This window comes from Maniola jurtina, chromosome 16, assembly GCF_905333055.1.
Source record: "Maniola jurtina chromosome 16, ilManJurt1.1, whole genome shotgun sequence".
Lineage (NCBI taxonomy): Eukaryota > Metazoa > Arthropoda > Insecta > Lepidoptera > Nymphalidae > Maniola > Maniola jurtina.
Window position 1 is genome coordinate 4619732 of NC_060044.1, and position 23669 is coordinate 4643400.

Genomic DNA, 23669 nt, shown 5'->3' on the forward strand with positions numbered 1-23669 from the left:
TTGTGAAGTCCATGTGGACGAAGTTGCGGGGTATAGGCTAGTAACTTATATAGAAGAAACAGATGAACAATATAAGTACGTAGGTACCTACTTCACCAGGTAAGTTAGATATCAAACCCGTCTTTATGCATGAATTATGACCACCGAGAGATTATAACTAGTTTTAGTAATAGGAATAACGCTCATTTGGCCGACTTTCTATCGCGGTCGGCACGATGTAACTTATTTTTTTATCAACCTCCACTCTACAACTAATTTTCTTTACACCTAGTTAAGGACTTTGACCGAAAAAAACGATACTTGAAAGAAGCCCGAAAATATTAATAGAATAGAATAGAATATAATTGATTTTTATTCAAATAAAGTTTTACAAGTGCTTTTGAATCGTCAAAATAATTTACCATACCTACTAAGTACCTACTTAGTTTTTTAATTATTTCAAGAATTTGTTAGACATTTTCTTGAATAAATTATAGGTAAGTAAGTACTTAGTTAATACAGAAATTCCAACCTAATTTACAACCAGTTTTGATTAACTTATATTTTGTATTTACATCAAGTATAAAGTACCTACTTATGAAGTTGTAAAGAAATTAGCGAAAATATTGAGACAAATATTTCAAGATCACTTATTGAACGTAAAGAATAGTAGCTAAATTAATCTAATAGCTTTTATTTAGTTTACTAAGTATACTATGCAAAAACGTTTTGTAAAAGGTAGGTAGGTTATTTTATAACGTAAGTAATTAGTCAATCGAATTTTTAAAATTTCTAAATTTCCTGATTTAAAAGAAATGCAGGTTAAAATGTGTTAACTATGTCACTTCGCGAATTAACACGCGATTTTTTACACATTTATGCAAACGGTTTCGATTTGCTTATCAAAATTGCACCAACTACCTATTAGGTGGTGTTTTGTTGCTTTAGCTGGTGTACTAACGTAAACTTTAGATTGTTATCCTACTTACTTATAGTAAAACTGTAACTAACAGGCCGCGGCGAGTTAGCTTGTGCATACAAAGTAAAATAATTATTAATTTACTAGAGGATGCCCGCGACTAAAAAATAGCCTATGTCCGTCCCTGGGACATAAGCTAACCGTGCACCAAATTTCGCCAGAATCGGTTTAACTGTTGGGCCGTGAAAAGGTAGCAGACAGACAGACACACTTTCGCATTTATAATATTATATATTAAGTATGGATAAAGCAAAACTCTGTCTTTCATGGCCCATCCGTCTAACCCTTTTTCACGTTTGATACAGCGATAGGTGGCGATAGCTTGCATCTCGGGGTGGACAATGGACATACCTAAGCTATTTTTTATCCCACGTGAGTTCCCATGGGATTTTTAAAAAACTATGATAACTGACGAAAACTATGTCTCAGGCATCATCTATTTGATACAGAGGTATATAATATTATACCTTGCATTCTGGAGACGAATATTACCTACTCCTTTTTATCCCGGAAAATTAAAGAGTTCCCACGGGATTTTTAAAAACCCAAATCCACCCGGATAAAGTCGCTCGCAAGTATTATCTAGTAATATGTACTACTTACCTCTACATTATTTTTTACATTGTGCTTCCACAGTGTAGTGGCTGTTGCGACATAATATCCGATGAGCTAACACTTCGCATAATAAAGACATTATAAAGTAGGTGCGCAGTGTAGACCTGTTGTATTCTGAATGAGTTACTTTTACCAGAAGTTGTAGTAAGAAGCTTATCAAAGTAAGTGTCGTTCAAATAATTGTCACGGAGAGTGTGATATACCTACTCAACCCTTCTCAACCAATAACCATTGGTTGAAAGTGTTAAAAAATAAAATTGAAATTGGGGAGGAATTGTACGCAGATAATGTTAAGTGTTGGTTAAGTATCATATTGCTCTGAATTGGTATGTAGCTATCGAAAGGATACTATAAATTATACGGATGTATAACGGAACTTTCAGCGCGTTGGATTCGTTAGAGGATATTACCTACGTTCGGGCGGTGGAAGTTAAGTTATGTATCACCATACTTAAGGAAGGTGGAAGCTAAGTTATGTATCGGCTAGTATTTTCTTAAAATAATTTGAAAAAGAAAACACCTGTATATATGTAAACCAGTTCGTAAATAATAACTAATAAATTAACCTTTTTTCTTCATGTCACCAATATATTAAAACATATTTAACGCAAAGTGTGATTTACACCTTATTGTGATTATAAATGCAAAAATAATATTATGGACAAGCAAACAATCTATTTTTACGTTTTCATTGTAGAATATCGATATCATTAGCAACTAGAGCGTATCTTCTATTTTATTTAAAGACTGTTTTTGTAACAACGTATTAATAAAAACTCAACGCTTAGTTTTTATTTAACAAGGCTCTACAATAGCGTGAAAAATTGGGCTGACGGAAGTTAAAAGTGCTAAATGAATTCGGATTTCCGCTCAATTCGAGATTTATCTGATTGTTAAACTTTTTGCCCTGAAACTAATACTGATTTGTGCCAATTGTTTTTGATAATTGTAAGCAAGTTCTTTCTTACCAAATAAAACCTACTGAAAATATTTTCAAAATCAGAACTCGGAAAAAACTAGGCTGCGAAGTCTTTCTATCCTCGATATCAACCATATTGAATATTTTTGTATATTTCTCAATACTGAGTATTATTCAACAAAGAACAACTAATATCTACTTTTAAATACCAATTAAGGAGAAACTTTATTACTATCAAAACTTTAAGTAGCTAGGTAATAAATATGTATGAGAAAAATAAGTGTAAATTCAAAAACCACGATGCGTCTTCATTTTGGTCCAATAACAGCCAAAAACTATAAATTCCATTACAATGAAACCGTACGATCTTAGAATTTGATCAATTGCAGACAATAGACTTATGTAACATGCCGTATTGTTTTAGGGTTCTGTACCAGAATAATAAGAAACGAATTCTTGCGGTGCGATTTCATCCATCTGCCCAAACTCCAAATACCACTCCACCCCTCCCTTTCTATCTCTGAGGTTTACAAAGCGAAAAACTTGAAAGAAATAATAATAATTTATTGTTGATAGAGGTAAGTAAAATTACAAAAAAAAAAACTGTAGGTGCCTAGCCTCAACAAATAAACATAGTTACGCGGTCCTAAACAAAACCTTGTTTTTGAGACAGTTGGTAAATGTAACCAAAACAAGTTTTCCCATGTACGGAACTCTCGATAGGTGAGTCTGACTCACACTTGGGTGGTTTTATGTTATGTGAGGTAGATTTTAAACAACGGTTTAGGTTGCTGGGTCAAAACATGGCATGCGTTAAATTGATTTTTTATTGAGGTTAATACTATTTTACAATTGTTTTTTTAAACGCTACTGTTTGATTCGCGTGTAGACTGGGTGGTCGGTGTCAGGTACAATAGAATTTAGCACGAATATAATAATTAAACAATAGCACTAAGAAAACCTACTTAAATCCAATTTCAATAGTACGCTTACCTACCGAAGTAGGTATACAATAATTGTTTTGTAATCCTATGCAGGAAGTAGCGAAACTGATTTTTGGCAAAATTAATGTGACGAGGATAAAATTCACTGTAGTGTACCGAGAAAGATATATTTTGGTAATAAAGCAAGTAAGCCGCGGCGACGGGAGCAAAAATCAAATTAACTTTATCGAATAACAACAGCTATAAATATGTAGACCATTCATATATACCTAGGTACATGTTATTATTATGCATCCTGAGCCTGTAGCAACAAATTTTAGTAAAATTATGAATGGTAGGTATGGCTATTAAAAAGCCTGCTCGAGTGTTAACTTATTGAATAATAATGATCACTATTTCTTGAAGTAGTACCTACATACTTAATTATCTTGTTACAAGTTCTAAGGGTTGTTACACATGGACATAATATTAGGTTTCAAGCACATTGTGCAGTTTTACTAAAGAAAAGACGGGTTTACTATTAGGTCTTTCATTGATTGTAAATTATTTATTTGTTTATGGCCGCAAATTCAACCGTCTGGGTTTAGGTTTATTTTAAATCCCGTGATGAGGATAGATAAACCTAGATTACTTGTTGTTTCTACTTGAAACTGAGAAAATTTGGTCTTAATCGCTTCAGTAATTTCGAAGATACCTATAGGATGAGCTTTGATAACCTGTCTTCAAGTACTGAGGAATTTTGGACGATACAGTATTGTAATAGTAGGTAATTACAAACGCGCGCTTTTCGAACGTTTTTAAAAAGGCGCGTCCGCATCGCGAATTAATCGCAACGTATGGATGGGCCCAACAGTTTTTTATTCCTATTACATTACATTACATTGCAACACCGCAAATATTATACAATTTTATACTTCCTTCCATTCATCCGTGAATGTAAGTAATAGGTATCTTTTACATTGTTTACAGTATACCTACATTTTTTGCAAGAGGCGGTACTAGCTAAGTAAGCTTACCCATCTCGGATTCGCAGGCATGTCATGAAAATCCTTTTGTAGGAGGGGTCTTAGTAATAGAAACATACAAACTACATGTAAAATCTCAAGTTTCTAGGTTCAGATGTTTGTGCTGTTTGTTGATAATGTCAGTTAGTTAGTTTCTCCTATTAGTATGAACGACGCGATGTTCATCTACCTATGAATGATCTGCCAATAATGCGCTTTCCGGCGTGAGGTTCAGCACATTGGCAGGTTAGTAAGCTTATAATTTAATATAATCTACATGTAAAAATGTAAAAAGAAAAGTGCTGATTCAATGACTAACTCATCAACATCCTACAAAGGTGAAATTTTGCAGAGATTCCCTTTACAATGTAGACGAGGAATAATGTAAAACCTACGGGAAAAAGTCTTAAAGACCTTAAGTCTACGGGAAGGGAATAAAGAAGATTTATATTCACACGGAGCGAAGCCGCGGGCGATCGCTAATTAAATTATAAGCCCACGCAAGACTGGTAAATAGGTAAGTACTATAAATTGAAAGTGGGTAGAAATGCACACTTTGGTTTTGGTTCGACTTAGGTACCTACATATGTAATCAACAGTTTTCAGCTAAACAAAAGTACAAACTTGTACGCCTCTGTTAACATATTAGACTGTTGAAAATTCAAGGACAAGGTCCAACATAAATTTTAACATTATTGGTAAGTGGTAAGAAGACACTTGATAGTGGATAGTACGTGGGTGTCTGTGAAAAATTGGCAATAGTATCTATAGGTTTCGTGATAATATCACCCATAGAAAAGACAAGTAATTTTTAAACTAATTTCGGTTATTTAGCAGTAACTGTGTAAAAATAAGGCACAAAATTACATTGGTACTTTGAAAAGAAAAGTGCATAGGCAGTAAGCCCCTTCTAGGCAGGTGCACTCCACCTTAGTACATCTGTACTCATGTGATTTTAGGCTACATCATCCCCATACTATTTGATATGATTGCTGTGAAGCGCAAGCAATATAGTTGTGGTTAAAGAATTTTATTCTCAAAAGAAATTATGCAGATTTGACTTAATGAGAAATTATAGTAACAAACTTAAGCAAATTTTATCTTTCGGCACAGCGATTTATTTATTTTGCATAGTTAAAAAAATCGCTAGAATCACTTGATAGCTAAAGAACTCTGGTCAAAGCAAAGACAGTTAAGTATGGCTTGAGGGTGTCTAGTTTTTAGTATAAGACTTTAGCCGTAAATGATATAATATTACACTTACGGAGATAATGCAGGCTGGTTGCGGAAGATATCACAATATCAGATGTCAATCGCAGCGTGTAAACACCGGTAGCCTGTCAAATCTGGGTTAAATACCGCCAGAGATCCATAAAGATGTGCATAAAATTCACTGTAGAATGTAGAGAAACTCATTTCCTCTTGATGAATGAATTTTCATTAAGTATTTCTTTACAATTTTTTTTACAGCATAGATGGAATACATTAGAGTTACGTTACTACTTCGATAGATTTATTTTTAAAAGTTGAGGAGCTGGATTTAGAAACTGAGAGGTCATGGGTTCAAATAATTTTGATTATCTATTACTTTACCTCTAGTACCCTTAGCAGCTTAGCACAGCTTTACGTTCAGTTAGAGGGAAGAGGAAGATTAGTGTTAAATAAGTTAAGTTATTGTTAGATTAATTATTAATTAAAAAAAAAAAAAAAAAAGAATTAGAGACTACGATTGGGGGAAAGACATCTTTGTTTTAAATAGTACAAAAAAAGAAGCAGGCTCTACTTTAGGGAAGTAGCTATTTTCTTAATTCTTTGTGCACATAAAGTATTTACGATTATTTAAACTTCAGTAGTTCAAATTGCGAATTTTAGTTCAATAAACTTTAGTTTGGTTCATAAGATAATTGTTTTGCAAACCACGCCCTGTGATGTCAACAATCGCAAGAATGAAAGTGCACAAGAGCCTTAAAAATTCTGTTCACATACCTGGGGAATCTACAGATCAATTTACGTGTTTGTTTGTTTATAAGAATAGGTAAATATTAAGTAGAAATCCCGGATATCTTTATTTATTCAAAAAAAAACCCAGTTATATACGGGATTAATCCTTCAGATTTGCACTTACATTGATGAATTTTGTCCTATATAGATGGGTTACATGTAAATTTTAATAGAACTGTTACGACGTAATTTTTCCTCAAAAATCTTGAGTTAATCCAAGAAAATTCTGACTTTTTTTTAGTAGAGTCACTTAAGTTTTGTTAAGAGGGTATGTTTTTGTTACCTTTGGGGTCACGATTCTAATGAACGGTTGTTGATTAGTTATTTATATGCTCCGAATTATTTGACTGCCTGGTATGTAGTACCCATGCGTCACGATGCACGACTGTGCGTCAAGAATTGTATCTAACCGAGATCTAATGATGTAACGCTTCCGGCCCCAAGTATTACCTCATTGTTGGGCTCGGAAGCTCGATGGCTCGCTCCCATTCTTTCAGCCGGTTCAGTGAAAGGGTCCTCCGATACACTTTTACCCTCGACGGCGCCTGCGCACAAGCGGGTGCTAGTCTTACGCCGTCTTATAAATTCGGTGAAAACTCTGCGACATCACATTACGAATTCGGCGGCTGTACCAAGCGGCCGTCCAATCATTGATATTTACGGTTTAGTGTTGTGCTAAAACATAGTGATTTAGTTTCAAAAACGTGTTTAGCGTTCTTAAATAAACGTACAAAATGAAATTCACGGTGAGTGCGTGTTTTGTGATAAGGGAATAGAAAAGTGCATGGTTATAGGTGATCTAACTCAAAGGATGTATTTTTAATAACAACTAACTAGTGTGATTAATAAAATTAATGATATAAACTGTAATGTTTGAACTTTAGTGATAATTCGTGACAGATAAATAAGAAATTGAAATATAAAATTTATTCACAATAAGAGAAATTGGAGATGATACTTTAATACCTACGATGAAAACTTGATGAATTCTTTTTTAAATCAAAAACTGTTAACAGAATAGCAATTATCGCCTCCATTACAGAGAAAACTATAAGTAATATGTACTATAGGTACTCAGTAATAGAGCTTTCATCCATACAGTAACTTTCTAAGTTTAACTTTCAACGATAATATGTTAAAGACTAATTGCATACAAATTGGTCCTGCATAATTGTAGGTTTATTTTTGTACCGAGTAAAAGTGGTAAAAGTGAAATTAAATTTATTATAGCAGTTATAATCTTGAACATTGCCATGCGGGTCGTTGTTCTAAATATTATGAATAACAAGTTTTTTATTCCCGCAGCTTTATTTGCATTAATGAAAGTAAAATTAGATTTTGATTAAATAATACCCCTATTAGTGGTTGTGAGCTTTACGTGAATTTTGTCGTTTCAGGTGTTCATAGTTCTGCTTACCATATCAACAACATGGGGTATCAAATCCAAAAAAGAAGAACCAAAGGATAAAAGAGAAGCGGCTGGTACTTATCTACCACAAAGCTCTCAAAACTATCAGTCACCATCCTCAGGTCAGGAGGAAGCTAATGCTATCAGCATTGGAGCCGGATACAGCATTGGAGGTGGTGCCAAGCCCACTTACAGTTTTGGCGGTCAAAGTGCGGGAGTCGGAGCCTCATACCAGTTACAGCCAGAAAGTGGGCATTCAAACATTCAACTGGCACCAATTTCTTTCCAGCAAGCCAATGGAGGTCTCGTCTCCAATGATCTCTCGCAACTAATGAGCCAAATATCTCATGGACTTAATAGTGGAGCTATCTCTTTACCATCATCAGGTGGCCAAGGAGCTCTTTACCAGTTTGCAGGTCAAGGCGGTCAAGGAGGTCAAGAGATATCTTTACCCCAATTTTCTTACGGAAGTCCTCAACTACAGCAATATAGCTTAGGCGATCAAGGTCAAGGCTCCCTTCCAACTTACGCTCTCGGTACTAAAGGCCTAGGCACCTTTAAGTCAACAGGTCCAGTTTTATTTAGTCCGGAATCTTCTGGTAACCAAGGTGCACTGAGCTATGCAGCACCAAGTTTTGGTCAATCATATCAAGCGGCTGCTTTGCCATTAGGAGATTCAGGACATTCTTTCCCTGGTTTCTCCTTCGGCGGATCTGGCCAGTCGTTGGGTGGATCTCTGAAAGCATTCAGTGGTAACTACGCTATACCAGCTGGACAATCTTCTTTTAAACCCTCAGCTTTCTTAGGAGCATCTGTCCAAAGTGATTCAGGTGCTGGTTTGGCAGGTCTCTCTGGATCGTATGGATCTCCATCATTCGCTGCCTACCAACAATCCGCTGGTGGTCACGGTGTATCTTCTCTCGGCTCTGGCGGACATGGCGCTTCTTTCGGCTCTTTATCTGGATATTCCGGTGGTCCATCTAAGGCAATAGCAGCTTCATATCTGCCTTCAAAATATGAAGGTGTCGGATCTTTGGAATCCATTGCGTCTGCATTTTCAGCTAGTGGTCAAATAGGGGCACCTGGAAGTACTTATGGCTCACCTTCAAGTGCATACTCCAGCAACGCACACGCCGCATCTGCTCCATCCCCCGCCTATTACATTTCATCCGGTAAACATTCCTCACCTAGTTTTGGCTTAGGCAGTTCGTCTTTCAGAGGCCCTGTATCGGGTCATAGTTCATTAAATTCTTTTTCTTCGGGACCTAAATATAGCTTTGGTGGTGGACACGGCAGTTCTCGTTATGCACCAGCTAAAGACGTCCAAGGTTCATACAGTGAATCCAATTACAACACTATCAAATACAGCTCGGAGCTTAAGCCACGTTTCAACTAAGTTTAAAAAAAATATAGAGTGGACTCTGCTGTAAATAACGCCTATTAGATGAATTTTAATCTTGGTGAAGAATGTTTAATGTTTGTGTGGATGAAAACGAGGCACAGACATAGTGATATTAAGTTGCCTTTGGTGATTTATTTGGGTACGTTCCGTTATTTGGAGTTATAAATGACTGCTATACTTAATAAGTATAATAAAAATATTTTCTAAGGGTTTTCTTCATTATCAAATTAAATGAAAAACAGTTTATACAACATACAAACTTTGAAACTAGTTATACAGCTGTTACAATTATATGCATTTAAAAAAGCTCAATTGGGCGGTTTAGTGACCACCGCATCAAATGTTGTTATCTTGTTACTGTGAATACCCAGTGAATTTCTGTACATAATGTTAGATGTAAGATTGTTTATTTATTGTTGATACGTTGTTTGTTTTAAGATTGTTATTGTGCTTATTAATAAATCATTGTTACGAAATATATCAATATTTTACTTGTGCCCTACAATCTTCCGACAACCCTTTGAAAAACATGCTAATCACTGAGAAAGGACTTCCAAGTATGATGGGCTAAAGATTAATACCATGCGTGTTACACATTTAGAAGTAATTATCATAGTTTGTCAAAGGAAGTTAATCGATAAAGCTAACTAAAAAAAATATACCTACGTAAGAACATAGCCCACTCACTAATTTTGCCTAAAAATAGAGACATGTCAATAAAAACCTTTTGGGATTTATTATAAACTACCAGCTTCTCTTTTAGTAATTTATGCCATGCCGATTCCATTAATTAGGATTTTTTTTTAATATTTGTAGTAGCTAAATAAGTCTAGGGAAATCAAAAATCTACATACCTATCTAGGCATCAAAGCATCCATAGATTTTCAACGGTTTAATACTTGTAAACCAGTAAGTAGAGACTTATTTTATTAGACTTCATCTGACGAAGCCATGGTCTTGAATCTGTGATGCCGGAAACTGTTAGGAATGAAAATGCTAGAAAGTGTTATAATACTACTAGATATTGAAATAGGAATTAGGTCACTTTTATAAACTTTTTTAAAATATCAAGAAACAAATGACATAACTAAAAAACTTGTACTTATTTAGTATAATGTAGATACCTTATTTATTCACCACATTATAATATTACCCAAGTGTTGAATGACGCTATAAGAGGAAAGTAGCTTAGGTATGTATGTACCTACTATAACATTTTAAAACTACAAACTACATAGGAAAATATTATATGACTAATATGTATATAATTGAGCCTTAGGGATGATAATATACGGTCTATTTAAGACTATCTGTTGTCATCCGCAATTTTTAACTTCAAACAAGAAAACGTTAAAATATCACCGTCATGTCGAATTGCTTCTCCGGTTCTGATGGAACTTAGGAAGCGCAGCATGTAAAGTCAGATTAGATCGTAATGTTATCGAACTAAAGTTTCGCCTCAATTCGATTTAAAAAAAAGCTTTTAAGCTATTTACGCGCTGCATCCGATCCAAATCCGTGAATTCTCCATCCAAAATAGCCGTAGTTATAAACCATTTCTAAATTATTAACGAAATTCGGCAATAAATTCGAATTTCAATTTATAGCTTTAAAACACGAAACGACATTCGGGTCTAGTGCGTAAACTCTCATACAAATATACTTATTATCTAAGTATTGCTACTTGGATCGCGAATTCTCGGATTCGTATTGGATGCACTACAAGCCTAACACTATGCGCAAACAAACAAACAGACAATTTTTTAAATGTATAGAATTAAAGTGCGGATAATACCTTAGCTCTACAAATGAATGAATCATAGGATTGTGTAAACACATGGCTATATTAGTCGTCCGAGTGGCCACGGTTGAAGAGACATGTATCTCGGTACTCGGTAGCGAAATGCGTTCACTTCCGAATTCTCGGTTACGTATTGCATAAAGGCTTTTTGTTACCGTTTTTATTTGATATCATTGTTTGTTTTTATTTGTTGTGAATGATTGATATTGAATTGAAATGAGGCGGTATGAACGTAACGTCGGAAACGGGCGGAAAGTAACAAATTGAAATTGTGGGGTAATTTGGTGGAAAGTCGCATTGATGACGACACACTTTATGATACTAACGATACCTACTTATCGTATACCAGAGGATGCCCGCGGCTTCGCCCGCGTGGATTTCGGTTTTTTTAAATCCCGTAGGAACTCTTGAATTTTCCGGGATAAAAAGTAGCCTATGTCCTTCCCCGGGATATATCCCATGTCTGCACCAAATTTCATTAAAATCGGTTCAGTGGTTGGGCCGTGAAAACGTAGCAGACAGACAGACAGACACAGAAAGACAGACAGAGAGACTGACACACTTTCGCATTTATAATATTAGTAAGGATAAGGATAAGGATGACAGTCCATCCGACTTTCATTCAATCAATCAACTTGTTTAGGTGTCTACAGCTGGGCATACTTACTTAGGTCTCGCCTACTTACGCCTCACTCATCCATAAGCTAGTTTCTCAATATTTGTGAAACAAAGTGGGTTTGGAGAGAGAGTGAGTTCGGTTACTCATTATCATCATCATCATCAATCCATTGTTGGCTTATTATTGAGCCCGGGTCGCCTTTCAGAAGGTTTTAGCCATAGTTTACCACGCTAGTCAAGTGCGGATTGGCAGACTTCACATACCTTTGAAAATATTTTGGCGGACTCTAGGCATGCAAGTTTCTTCACGATGTTTTCCTCCAACGTTAAAGCAAATGATACTTCATTGCTTAAAACGCACATAACTTCTAAAAGTTAGAGGAACGTGTCCGGGATTGAACCCCGGAACTCCCGGCTTGGAGGCCGACTTTTTTACCACTAGGCTATTAACGCTTGTCCGTATTTTGAATTTAAGTTACTAAACCTCTTCCAGGCTTTTCTACTGGAAGGCAATTGAAATTGGATACCTACATCCGGGCGATATCTCCCTAGGAACCCGTAGGTAGAGATAAAAAACTGAAATTAATTGTTTAGGTTAGTTGTTTAAGAGCACGGCAATTGTACCTTCTTGTTTATCACACTTTTTCCTCAAATATAATATACCTTGTAGGATTTAAGAATATTAATCGTGGAACAAAATGAGCAATCTGGGAGATATTAAGGGAGTGGTAGGGAATATATAGGAGAGACAAGGTAGCCGCAAAGTTAAAATTTTGATTTGCAGAAAGGGATCGATTTTTGTATGTTATTGATTTTAGCTCCATCTGATCTCATCGCTATGTACTAAAACGAAAGCTATGCTCTACATAATATTTTTCACAACTATACATAGATGGCGTACATTATTAAATGTTTTAGTTCAAAAGCTCGAATCAGATAGCGCCACTGACAGAGTAAAAAATAAAAACAACTCGATTGAAAATTTCGTGTACCCAGCGACTAAACTTGGAGCTGAAAAGATGCGAAGTCACGGTCGTATTATTTTTATTTATATATATTATTTATAATATAAGTATTTTTTATCGTCTAAAACAAAACAATGCTTTTATATTTTTTCGAACTAGATGATGCCCGCGACTTCGTCTGCGTTGATTCTGGGTTTTAAAAATCCCGTGGGAACTATATGGCATAAAAAGTAGCCTATGTTGTCTTTGTCAGTTTTCGGGATGCAAGCTACCTCTGTATCAAATCCATTATCCATATCCATATTAACCCATACTATTTATTATATTATAAATGCGAAAGTGTGTCTGTCTGTCTGCTAGCTTACACGGTCCATTCGCTTAGCCGCAGATACACACATTTTTCGTTTATCATAAAAGTATGGATTATACCAGAGCTTTACGATGTATATTGACCTATATCTACCGTACCTACCTACCGTACTTTTACATCTTTCCTATACTAATAAGTTGGTAAAAAATATTAGTAAGTTGGTTGGTAGGTAACTACATAGAAATCTTTGAGTAAAAAGGATCCCACTATACAACTTTTTCTCATCCTTGAATTCCATTAGAGCCACCAAGCAACAATATTACGAAAATACTTTGAATCATCTGTCAGAAACTGAGGTTATAAACTTAGGTCGGACGTTTACCTTCGGTAGCAAATAGAACAGAGGCGATAGAAAGCGCGCGCGTCGCACAGGTCTGGAGTGCGCCACCACCGCTTTGTCAAACTGAGAGGAAGAAAGAGAGCAAGAAAGACAATCTTTATTAGTTAAATTCATTACAACACAATACATTAGAATTCTGACCCCTAAACTAGAAACGTCTGTATTGGAGGTATAAAGTTAGCTTGAGTTTTTATCAAACATGACTAATCGAGGCGATTACACTCCAGTCTGCAAGTGTGTATTGTGCCTTACCGTTTATTTATTAGTCATTCACTCTAGTTTGGAAGTAGTTCAACAATACATGCATTATTTAGCTATACCAACTGTTAATTGCTACAATTCATATCTACTTGTTGCTAGATGTATTTTAGGGTAGGTAATTCCGCACTGCGAAATTTCACCGCGCAATTTTTCTACAGAATTCTGTGACATAGAAATTGAGAGGCGTTCGCGCGTAGTTTTTTCGCGAGTGCGTGCCATTTCCAAAATATACTGCAGAATTCTGCGGGTAAAATCGTGCGGTGAAAATTCGCAGTGCGAGCTTAGCGCCAGTCGTTACGCTGCTTGATTGATAGACTTCACACAACTTTGACAAAACTCTCAGGCATGTAGATATCCTCGAGATGTTTTCCTTCACTATTATACCTAGCAAGATAATATATTTAATTACAAGAGAAAAGGCGGGCAAAGTCTTAATTTATCGTCCGCCGATAGACGTTCGCAGCTTGACATAGGTCTCACTAGATTGTCTTGCGCTGAACGAATTCAGCGACTCCTTTCTGTTCCGTTCCGTCGAGCTACGTCAGTTACTCTGGTTCTCCTACGGATCTCCTCATTTCTGATTTGATCATGTAAAGAAACTCTAAGCATAGCTCGCTGCATCACCCTCTGAGTGACTCTGAGCTTTTTATGAGGCCTTTAGATAACGGTTAATCTTGGATCTACCTATATTATGTCATCATTAGCCAATTTTTCATTTAGGATAGTATGGACGCATAGAATTTAGTTAGAAGAAGGAGCGGTTCAGCTAGTCTTTAATATTTCGATGGGAACGCGAATGTGTAGCAAATCACCAAGTGTGGTCGCAATGCGTTTCCGCCGCGATGCAGGAAGCCGGCGTTCTCAGTGAAACTGGATCTGTTACGATGCAGGACAAAGACCTATCGGTCACTTCCCTAAGTACGAGTAAGTACTTCCATCTGGAACCGAAGGAAAGTTGCCCATAGCCGCTCATATAAATACGTGAACTTGATATTCACTGACACTTTTCCGAGCAACGGTGAATAGAACACTTTTGCTTAAAGTTACTTAACCGAGAAATGTAATTGCACAAAATGGTGAAAAAGGGATTCATTGTAAGTTTTCCATTGCTCTTCTTTAAATAGAGATATTTGGTACTCTGTTAACGTTACGTTACCAGTTTCATAACCTTCGACTTTAGTGCGAGTAGACTACAGGCCCATGTTTAAAAATGGGTGGGTCATATGAACCACCAGGTGACGTATACAGGACGATATAAGAGCATAAAATAATAAGTTTCAGCACTATGCCGTCACTTGTAAGCTGTCCAACAGAGTGCTGGTGAGAATTGAAAAGTGCAGGTAGAGTGAGTACATTTTGGTCATATATTTTTGTACGGCATTTTTACCATCGATAGATCCATGAAAAATAATAAGAAAGCGCGCAGTGCCGTAAAAAAATGGTGCGCCACAAAGTCAGTAAATGTTTTGATTTTCTGACAATTTCCGGGGTAAATTTGGTCATTTAATTCTGTACGGCACTAGTTTCATACTGTTTCAATACAGCCTCTAATCCATTATTCCGCAACGCCGTACAAAAATCATGCGACAAGGGGAAAAAATTGAGGGTAGCAACCCCCTCTCTTTCCGTGGTCCGGGGGGTGATTTGACAAAGTACGGCTTTGGTTCCAAAACATTATCTAGCACTCAAAAGTACAATTAAAAATAATGCCGTAAAAAAATTAGTGTTCATTTGAATGTGTATCAATAATTATCTTAATTTCATGGTATACTTAATTTTTAAAGCTGTAAAATCATTTGACTCTGTACGGCAACTTTTTTTTTAACATGATAGTGTAAAATACTATTGTTATATAGTATTGCCGTTCAAAAGAAACTGTTCTAAAAAAAATTATAGATAAATACAAAAACTGAAATTTTTCAAATTATTGCAAAAGTTTAAATATTCATAGATTAATAAAATATAGCAATTTTCTACGCTTTTCCCTTGTTTTAAATAGTATTAAGATAAATAAATTAGGAAAAAATTATGCCGTACATTTTAATGCAGACCATATCTTTTAGGCTGATGAAAATGACGCTACCATTTTAAGGGTGTAGTACTTTATGGCCATCTGATACTGTACGGCATTAACATATTTTTGAAGAGAACAATTGATAATATGATAAAATCACTATGCCGTCTAACTGAAGTGAACGGGTGTGTATATAATATCCACATCCCCTACAAACCTTTGGACCAACGAAAATGTACGGCATGTAAAAAAATATTATCTATGCATAAAACACTTTCAAAATAAATTAATTTTATGTTGTTTCAAATCACCCCCCGGACCACGGAAAGAGAGGGGGTTGCTACCCTCAATTTTTTCCCCTTGTCGCATGATTTTTGTACGGCGTTGCGGAATAATGGATTAGAGGCTGTATTGAAACAGTATGAAACTAGTGCCGTACAGAATTAAATGACCAAATTTACCCCGGAAATTGTCAGAAAATCAAAACATTTACTGACTTTGTGGCGCACCATTTTTTTACGGCACTGCGCGCTTTCTTATTATTTTTCATGGATCTATCGATGGTAAAAATGCCGTACAAAAATATATGACCAAAATGTACTCACTCTACCTGCACTTTTCAATTCTCACCAGCACTCTGTTGGACAGCTTACAAGTGACGGCATAGTGCTGAAACTTATTATTTTATGCTCTTATATCGTCCTGTATACGTCACCTGGTGGTTCATATGACCCACCCATTTTTAAACATGGGCCTGTAGTCTAGAGTTCACATCGGACGGGTGCGTCAATATAATTTTTGCGTGAATTTTCGTAAACACTTGTATGAAACTCCATCGGCCTTACTACAAAAATTTTTAAAGGCGGCTTAAACTGATGCTAAACATGTGCATCGTATGAGCTAATCGGAACGACTTAAACTTAAATAGTGTCTAAAGTTTTTGTAATAAGACTGCATAAGTTTGATGATTTGCCAGGACGCCATCGAAATTACTAGCAAGTAGCTGTCAATAAGCTTGTTTTCATGAAGTAATTTGTGGGTCGAGGAACACTGCATCTTATTTGACCCATAGTTTATTCGGTCGAGAGAATACACGCGCCAAACAAGTATTTTGCGTGACCATTCACCAACAGCCGGATTTACATTCAATTAGTTTCCGAGCCAAAGCAAGCATTTGAATGGTGTAAACTATTCTTTACGGGCAGTAAACACACAATGTGGTAACAACGCGCTGATTGAGAGTTCTTAACGCCTATTTAGAATTTTCTATGACGAATCGTAAAACTGGTATTTATTTCAGATTATTGCCGCTTTCGCTGCGCTCGCGCTGGCTAGCGAAGAAGACAACGAGCAGAAAAAAAGAGGAGCAGGGAAGGCGAATACTTTAAACGCGATTCCTACAGGAGCACAAAAGCCCGACTACACTTACAGCATTTACGCCCAAACGCCTAGTGCACAGAGTAGCCCTAGTCAGTCCTATCAAAGCCAAGTCCCCAATTCCTTCTATCCTAATCAAATCGCAAGCCAATACTATACCCCGTCTAACAATCCTGATCCATCCACGTCAAACTCTCTTCATACTCAAGTGAATCCAAATATCAACTCGCAAATCGCTCAACCCACTCAATCTCACTTCGTTCCTATTAACTTCATTCCAAATCCAGGTTATCAATCGAAATACCAAATTCCATCTCCTAAACCAACTGGGAACTTGCAGTTAGCTTTTATTCAGCAGCCCAGTATCCAACCTTCGCCAATAATACAATATCCTCATTCTTTTTTCTCACCGAGCCATTCCAATCATATTGCTCCTCAAAGCGCAATATTTGGTTCGCCAAGCCATTTTAGTTTTGCTCCGGCCTTGCAGCCCTTATCATTAGGAGGTTCCTTCCTAGGTCAACCGTCAATGGTTGTGCTTCCTCAGACCCATGCCGGCTTGTACAACAATTTAGTGTACCCTAACCCGACTCAAAGTTTCTATAACTATTACCCATCAACTTCACAAGCGAAGTATAGCTACGCATCAGGGCCGCCTATATCACAGTCTACTGATCAAGCCCAAAGCACCATTCCTCAATCTGTCACAAAAGAAGACAATATAATTTCACAGAGCAATGAATATTCTCCTTCGGACACCAGTTCCGGTTTTAAAAACTCTTACACCAGAAGTACTTACTCCAAACTTTGAAGATACAGAAAATTGCTTTTGATTTGCTTATTGATACCATTATGTTAAAGGCATTTCGCTTAACTGAGTAGGTTCCTATGGTAGTGGAGCGTTGCGGGAGGATGCGAAGAGGTAACGCGAGAGCTCAGTGATTCGCCAACTTGTGAAAACTGTCACCCTCCTGCACTCCCCACTACCGCAAGAGCCTACTCAGTTATGTCCATTTATTTATTTTGTTCCATTTATTTGATAAGTAATGATGTTGATTTTTGGTTTTGTTATTGTAACAAATATGTTATTGTTTAATTTTTTAAGATTTATAATTATTATTAGTCTTTTTTAACAACGAGGTGTTTAATTACTATCATTTATGTTGGAGTTATGGTCTTAGCCTAGGGCAGTCATGACTTTCTCGCCATTAGACTTCTTTAATGATAACTAACAGCTAAGTTCCTTAAAACGTTACGTTATTACAATATCAGAAACACCTACACACCCACATACTTTTTGTTTTCGAAAATGTTAACAGCACCGATTGCAATTGCATGATCTTTAAAAATAGTTTTAACTAAATATTCTTAGCAACGATATTATGATGTACAAAATAGGTGGGCATGATTTTAACATACTTTTGAAGACGGGCAACGTGTTCAAACTAAATCTCCATCTTTACACAAAATAACGCGAAATTTTTATTTGTAGTAGTGCAAGGATAACTTATTTCGCAAAAAATATAAATGATTTTTATTAAGTATACTATGTTGCGTTACTTTGATTTACATATATTTAGTTACAGATCAAATATAAGTGGCCGCAGGCTTATTGCAATATGTAAAAAATATTAAAAAAAATCAGATGAGTGTGCCAATAGTTATCGAAACGCGTGACCAGTGATCACAGCATCTTTAGTGAAAGGAATACATAGTACCCGATAATTGGTGCTTGTACTATTTGTATCATTTATAGATACGCAATCTGTGCTATAATAACAAGTGCTTTCGATTGTATTATATGAGGAGTTTATTCGTAGAACGTTCCACACAAACGAACGTAGATTGGTTATTTGAATATTAAATAGTAAGTAACTAATTAAACTCATTATAATTTTGTAGGTAGGTATACAATACACATTCGAGAAAGGTTGGTAAGTAGTTTTTCAGATTTCTGTAAAAATGTGTAGTTTTAAAGTCACAGGGCTCAAAGATTTACATAGATACTTACAAATCTTTGAGCCATTGTCACTTTGAAAATACAGATTGTTACGGTTTAGCTTTAATATTTGATTTTATAACGTGTTTTAAAATAAAAATTCAATTAAGTCTGATTGGTTACTATTTAAATGAAAAACAGACTACGTTTGTGTGGAAGCGCTGGGAAGCGTGCTAAGGAAACTTCTCTCTCATAAAAACATACGAGTACTATGTATAATGCAATTTGATCGACAGCTGGTTTTAAAAGTGCATGTAATTTCTTAACCTATGTTATTGTCTGACATTTATACACTTTTACTACTTAAATTATGATAGTAAAAAGTTTTGAAAAGACTTTTACACACCTACCTAGCAATAAGTAATAGATTCCACATGTATTCTACAGAAATAGAACTATTTTATAGAATATAGATGGAATGTTGACGACATAGGGGTGGAAACTCGGCCGGGGGCACCTTGCGGTACAGTGGTAATAAGGTTAAGAGGTGACAAGATCGAAAAGCTCCTGAGCACACTGTTCAGGGTTGTGACCATCAAGTTTTTTAGTTTCTTCCAATTGCCTACGACTTGGCGTACCTACCAACAACCAGAGCAAGATAAAAGAAATAAAAAGTCATGCCAGTTATTAAAGTCCTCAGATCGTCGTGGTGACGCATATTTTTGGGTCATTTACATCAGTCTGTATGTATGTTGATTGTTGATGACACACTAGATAAGAGCCGAAAAAAATGCGGTTGACGTGTGATGTTGACATCACTTGCATTTTCAATGCTGAGAAATGCAGTGAATTTGGCTCATGCGAATTTTGCGAATCTTTCAGGTCGAGTTGTAATTTGCGATCTGAAGAGTAGGCCTCTGTAACTCCTGCTCTCTTTCTTTTGTTGATATAAGTCCACTCTGGTTATGATTTATGATCAACACAGATCTACCGAAATTGCCGGCGCACGTGGGTATTCTGTTTAATATTTCACCTAACATTGGGTGAGAAAGAGATCCCTGGTATAAAGATTTTCCTTTCCTCCACCATCCGCGTGGAGTCGAATGTTTTGGATGAGAGGCACGATGATTTTCATTTGTTACCGAAATCAAGCGCGCGAAAATGGGTTGACCAGTCGTTGGGAAAAGTATTATTGAGAAAAAAAACCATTAAATTTATGTCTGTAATGTATAGTTATTTCAAATAATTAATAAATAAACTATGTCTAAAGTTGTTTTTTTAGAATTATCATACTCCTAATCTTATCTATTAACGCACAAAGTTGTCATAAATGTGTTAAAATAGGAATCTTTCAAGGCTCAAACTTTAAAAGAAATATATTTTATTTCCAGTGTTTTATGTATCAATAAACCTAGACAATGATGAGACAAATCGTTATAATACTTAGTTTTATCAAATAATGTCGGTATCTCCCTTCTACGTTGGTATGAAGAAAGCACCGGAATGCCTCACCTTAATATTATAAAGAGGCAAAGTTTGTAAGATTGTAAGTTTGAATTTAGGAAGTAATCTACGGAACAAATGATCCAATTCTGAAAATTCTTAACTACATTATCACTGACTATAAAAATATAGGCTAAAAATACGCGAACGAAGTCATGGGAAAAAGGGTGTAGGGTACAATGAGGTACAGTTTCTGAGATCGTATGTTTGGATGTAAGTAGAGGGAAATGATTCGAATCAAAAATTCTTTTAATGATATATATCTATAATATCCACTAGCACTAGGTACTTATAGGCTATAGATAAATTGCGTGAACGAATTCACAGGAAAAAGCTAGTTTAACATAAGCGTGTTTATTATATAACAAAGGAATCCACTTATTGCGATTATTGCCATTATGATTTGATATCTGCTCTAGAATTTACTATTTGAAAACCACGAGAACAGCTTGCCCTTCTCTTACGTAATTTAAAATAGTTTAAATTTTGGTAACAACAAGCTACAACACATGTTATAAAGTAAGGCTATGTAGCAAAGAGTTTTGCTACATCTCTGGGAACGACTGAAACTGAAATTTAAAAAAACGTCTTCAAGAAAGGAAATAATTGCGATTTCTGTACGCTCATTCAGACCATTTGAAGTTAATAATCGCATTGCTGAATTAGATTGGTGGGAAGGTGAAATAAATCTCTGTTTATAGAAAATAGCTAAGCTAAGAGATAAGGTGTTCCACTGTCCACTTCGTTTATTAATATGTTACGTATACTAGAATTTGAGGTAGATTGATAGATGAAAATTCTTCTTATAATAATGTAAAAATAGTGTAAAAATATACATTTATCTATCTGTTTGTTACCTTCAATAATAAAGTTGAAAGTAAGTACAGTTGTTGTTGGGAAGGGTCCTGATATAGTTCTGTTAGCACCATTAACGTAGGTACATTAGGAGGCACGTTAGTCGCATTGAAACGCATGCCGGGCATTAGTTAAATACAAATCAGAATCACTATCACTTTTCTTGTGAACAAGAAAAATCAGCCAAGTGCGACTCAGACTCGCCCATCGAAGGTTCCGTACTCGGGTATTTTTCCCGATTTTTTGCACTATATATCAAAAATTATTATGCATAAATATAAATAAAAATCTGTTTTAGAATGTACAGGTAAAGCCCTTTCATAGGAGACCCCACTTGGTACCTATAGTAATCCTACTTTGAAAGTTGAAAATACTTATTATTTGTTCATGAGCACATTTTAATTTTTTGTAATGTAATCACAAATTCACGGTTTTCGGGTGTTTTCCTTTACTTGTGATACAAGAACTACTTACCTGCCAATTTCATGATTTTAGGTCAACGGAAAGTAGGTTTTGACAGCCACGACAGACAGACAATGAAGTGATCCTATAAGGGTTCCTTTTTCCTTTTCAGGTGTGCGGAACCCTACAAAACTAGAGCATAACAAACGCAGGTATAATAGGTATAATATGTCCACAACGACTTCATTTGTAAAGTCTGCCTACGCGAATCCACAGACGGTCAACGCGGAGAGCTACCTATTATGTGAAAATTCTGTATCATTATATTACATGTATGTTGTAATAGAATTGCGTAATACCGCCATAGGAAATTATTCGAGCGAACACTTCATAAGTATGAAATTGTATCTTCATTTGAATATGAAGCAATTTCGAAGACTGACAGAAGTCGAACATCCGTTAGTTGTTTATTCGAATTGTAAATTCGTTCGCGGCATGCTATAGGGCGATAATGGTTGACATGTACCAATTTATTTTTTAACCCCCGACCCAAAAAGAGGGGTGTTATAAGTTTGACGTGTGTATCTGTGTATCTGTGTATCTGTGTGTCTGTGTATCTGTGTATCTGTCTGTGGCATCGTAGCGCCTAAACGAATGAACCGATTTTAATTTACTTTTTTTTGTTTGAAAAGTGGCTTGATCGAGAGTGTTCTTAGCTATAATCCAAAAAAAATGGTGCAGCCGTTTAAGAGTTATCAGCTCTTTTCTAGTTTTCTTGTAGAAAAGAAGGTTACATAACCGTTAGGTTCATAATATTATGTCAATTGACAAAATATGTCAAGCTGTCAAGATGGACGTTGCCTTGATACATAATTATTTATTTGAAAATGATGTTTTGGAAAACTCAGATACTTTGTCGGGGGTGTTATAAATTTTTAATTTACACTTGTTACTACCTACATGAGAGCTAATAACTGCTTTTTGTTTTTAATTTCTACATTTGTGACATGGATATGTATGCAGGGTATAATTTCGTAAAGTTCTCTTCTTAGTTTCTTTTAACTACCTATATTGGGATCCGGAATATTAGGTTACGTTAACTTTGAATTAATTAACACGGTTCATCCGATGACAAAGCTCTAAGACCTTGGGTTTCGCGTTGATGAGAGTCAGTGGGTGAATCAGAACTTTTCTTTTTGTTTATTGGTTGTTTCGTTTCGTCACTAAAATGATTCATTTCTGTTCAGACCTAATACTCTTATGATATTGAAGAATGTTAGTTGGGTAACTATGTAGTTGACGTCTTTGATAGCTGCTGACTCGTCTATCTATTATGATTTGAATGTCGAACGTCCGGTTTCACTGAAATTGGATCTGTCGATAAATTACTTATACTTACCTTTTGACAATTAACAAAGTTCCATAGTAAATTATCGATACATTACAGATCGATTGAATATTGAAACCTGACCTAAAGATAATAATCAGTTATTAGTAGATATTCAATCATTCTCTTAATTATTTTTTAGGTCGGCTTTCAATTTTCCAGCAAAAAATTCTCAAGTGTTCCTCAGTAACCACAAATCTTTTGATAAAACTAGGATGAAATTCATATTGGTAAGTATTCACTTATTATATTAGCATCAAAAACCGATTTTTTTCGTGATACGGATAAAATCTTCCCGATAAAATCGTAGACGTACCGTATGGTTCCTGGGTCATATGTGTCAACTTGAAAATTTCCACTAGCAGTACTTATTATAGACAACCACAGCGTCTCAACTCTCAATAGCTCAATACAATAGGAAAGGCGTATCGGATGCAAGGGTTACAAAGAGAGATCGCAATAGGATATCGGCTCCGCTCAGGTGGGTTAGAAAGTGCAGTGAAACCGATAGTGCTAGTCTAGGGCTTGGTATTTTTACATGAACGTGAAAACTGTGGTGGATAATGTGTCTTCGCGGCCAATGGTG

At 35.8% G+C, this 23669-nt stretch overlaps 2 protein-coding genes across 2 annotated transcripts; both read left to right on the plus strand.

Moving 5' to 3' along the window:
* Nucleotides 1–7072: 7072 nt before the first annotated feature.
* On the plus strand, nucleotides 7073–9527 carry LOC123873091 (uncharacterized PE-PGRS family protein PE_PGRS54-like). Its single transcript, XM_045917793.1, has 2 exons — nucleotides 7073–7187; nucleotides 7839–9527. Exons 1-2 carry the CDS (start codon nucleotides 7176–7178, stop codon nucleotides 9243–9245), a joined length of 1419 nt encoding a protein of 472 aa, XP_045773749.1. The 5' UTR covers nucleotides 7073–7175; the 3' UTR covers nucleotides 9246–9527.
* Nucleotides 9528–14631: 5104 nt separating this feature from the next.
* On the plus strand, nucleotides 14632–17808 carry LOC123873097. Its single transcript, XM_045917804.1, has 2 exons — nucleotides 14632–14700; nucleotides 16921–17808. The coding sequence occupies exons 1-2, from the start codon at nucleotides 14680–14682 to the stop codon at nucleotides 17806–17808; spliced, it is 909 nt and encodes a 302-aa protein (XP_045773760.1). The 5' UTR covers nucleotides 14632–14679.
* Nucleotides 17809–23669: the final 5861 nt, after the last annotated feature.

Bases quoted from the DNA above. Each gene is read 5' to 3' on its own strand.
- LOC123873097 (XM_045917804.1), top strand. From the start codon at position 14,680: ATGGTGAAAAAGGGATTCATT. The intron at 14,701-16,920 runs GTAAGTTTTCCA...TATTTATTTCAG, and splicing joins TGGTGAAAAAGGGATTCATT to ATTATTGCCGCTTTCGCTGC.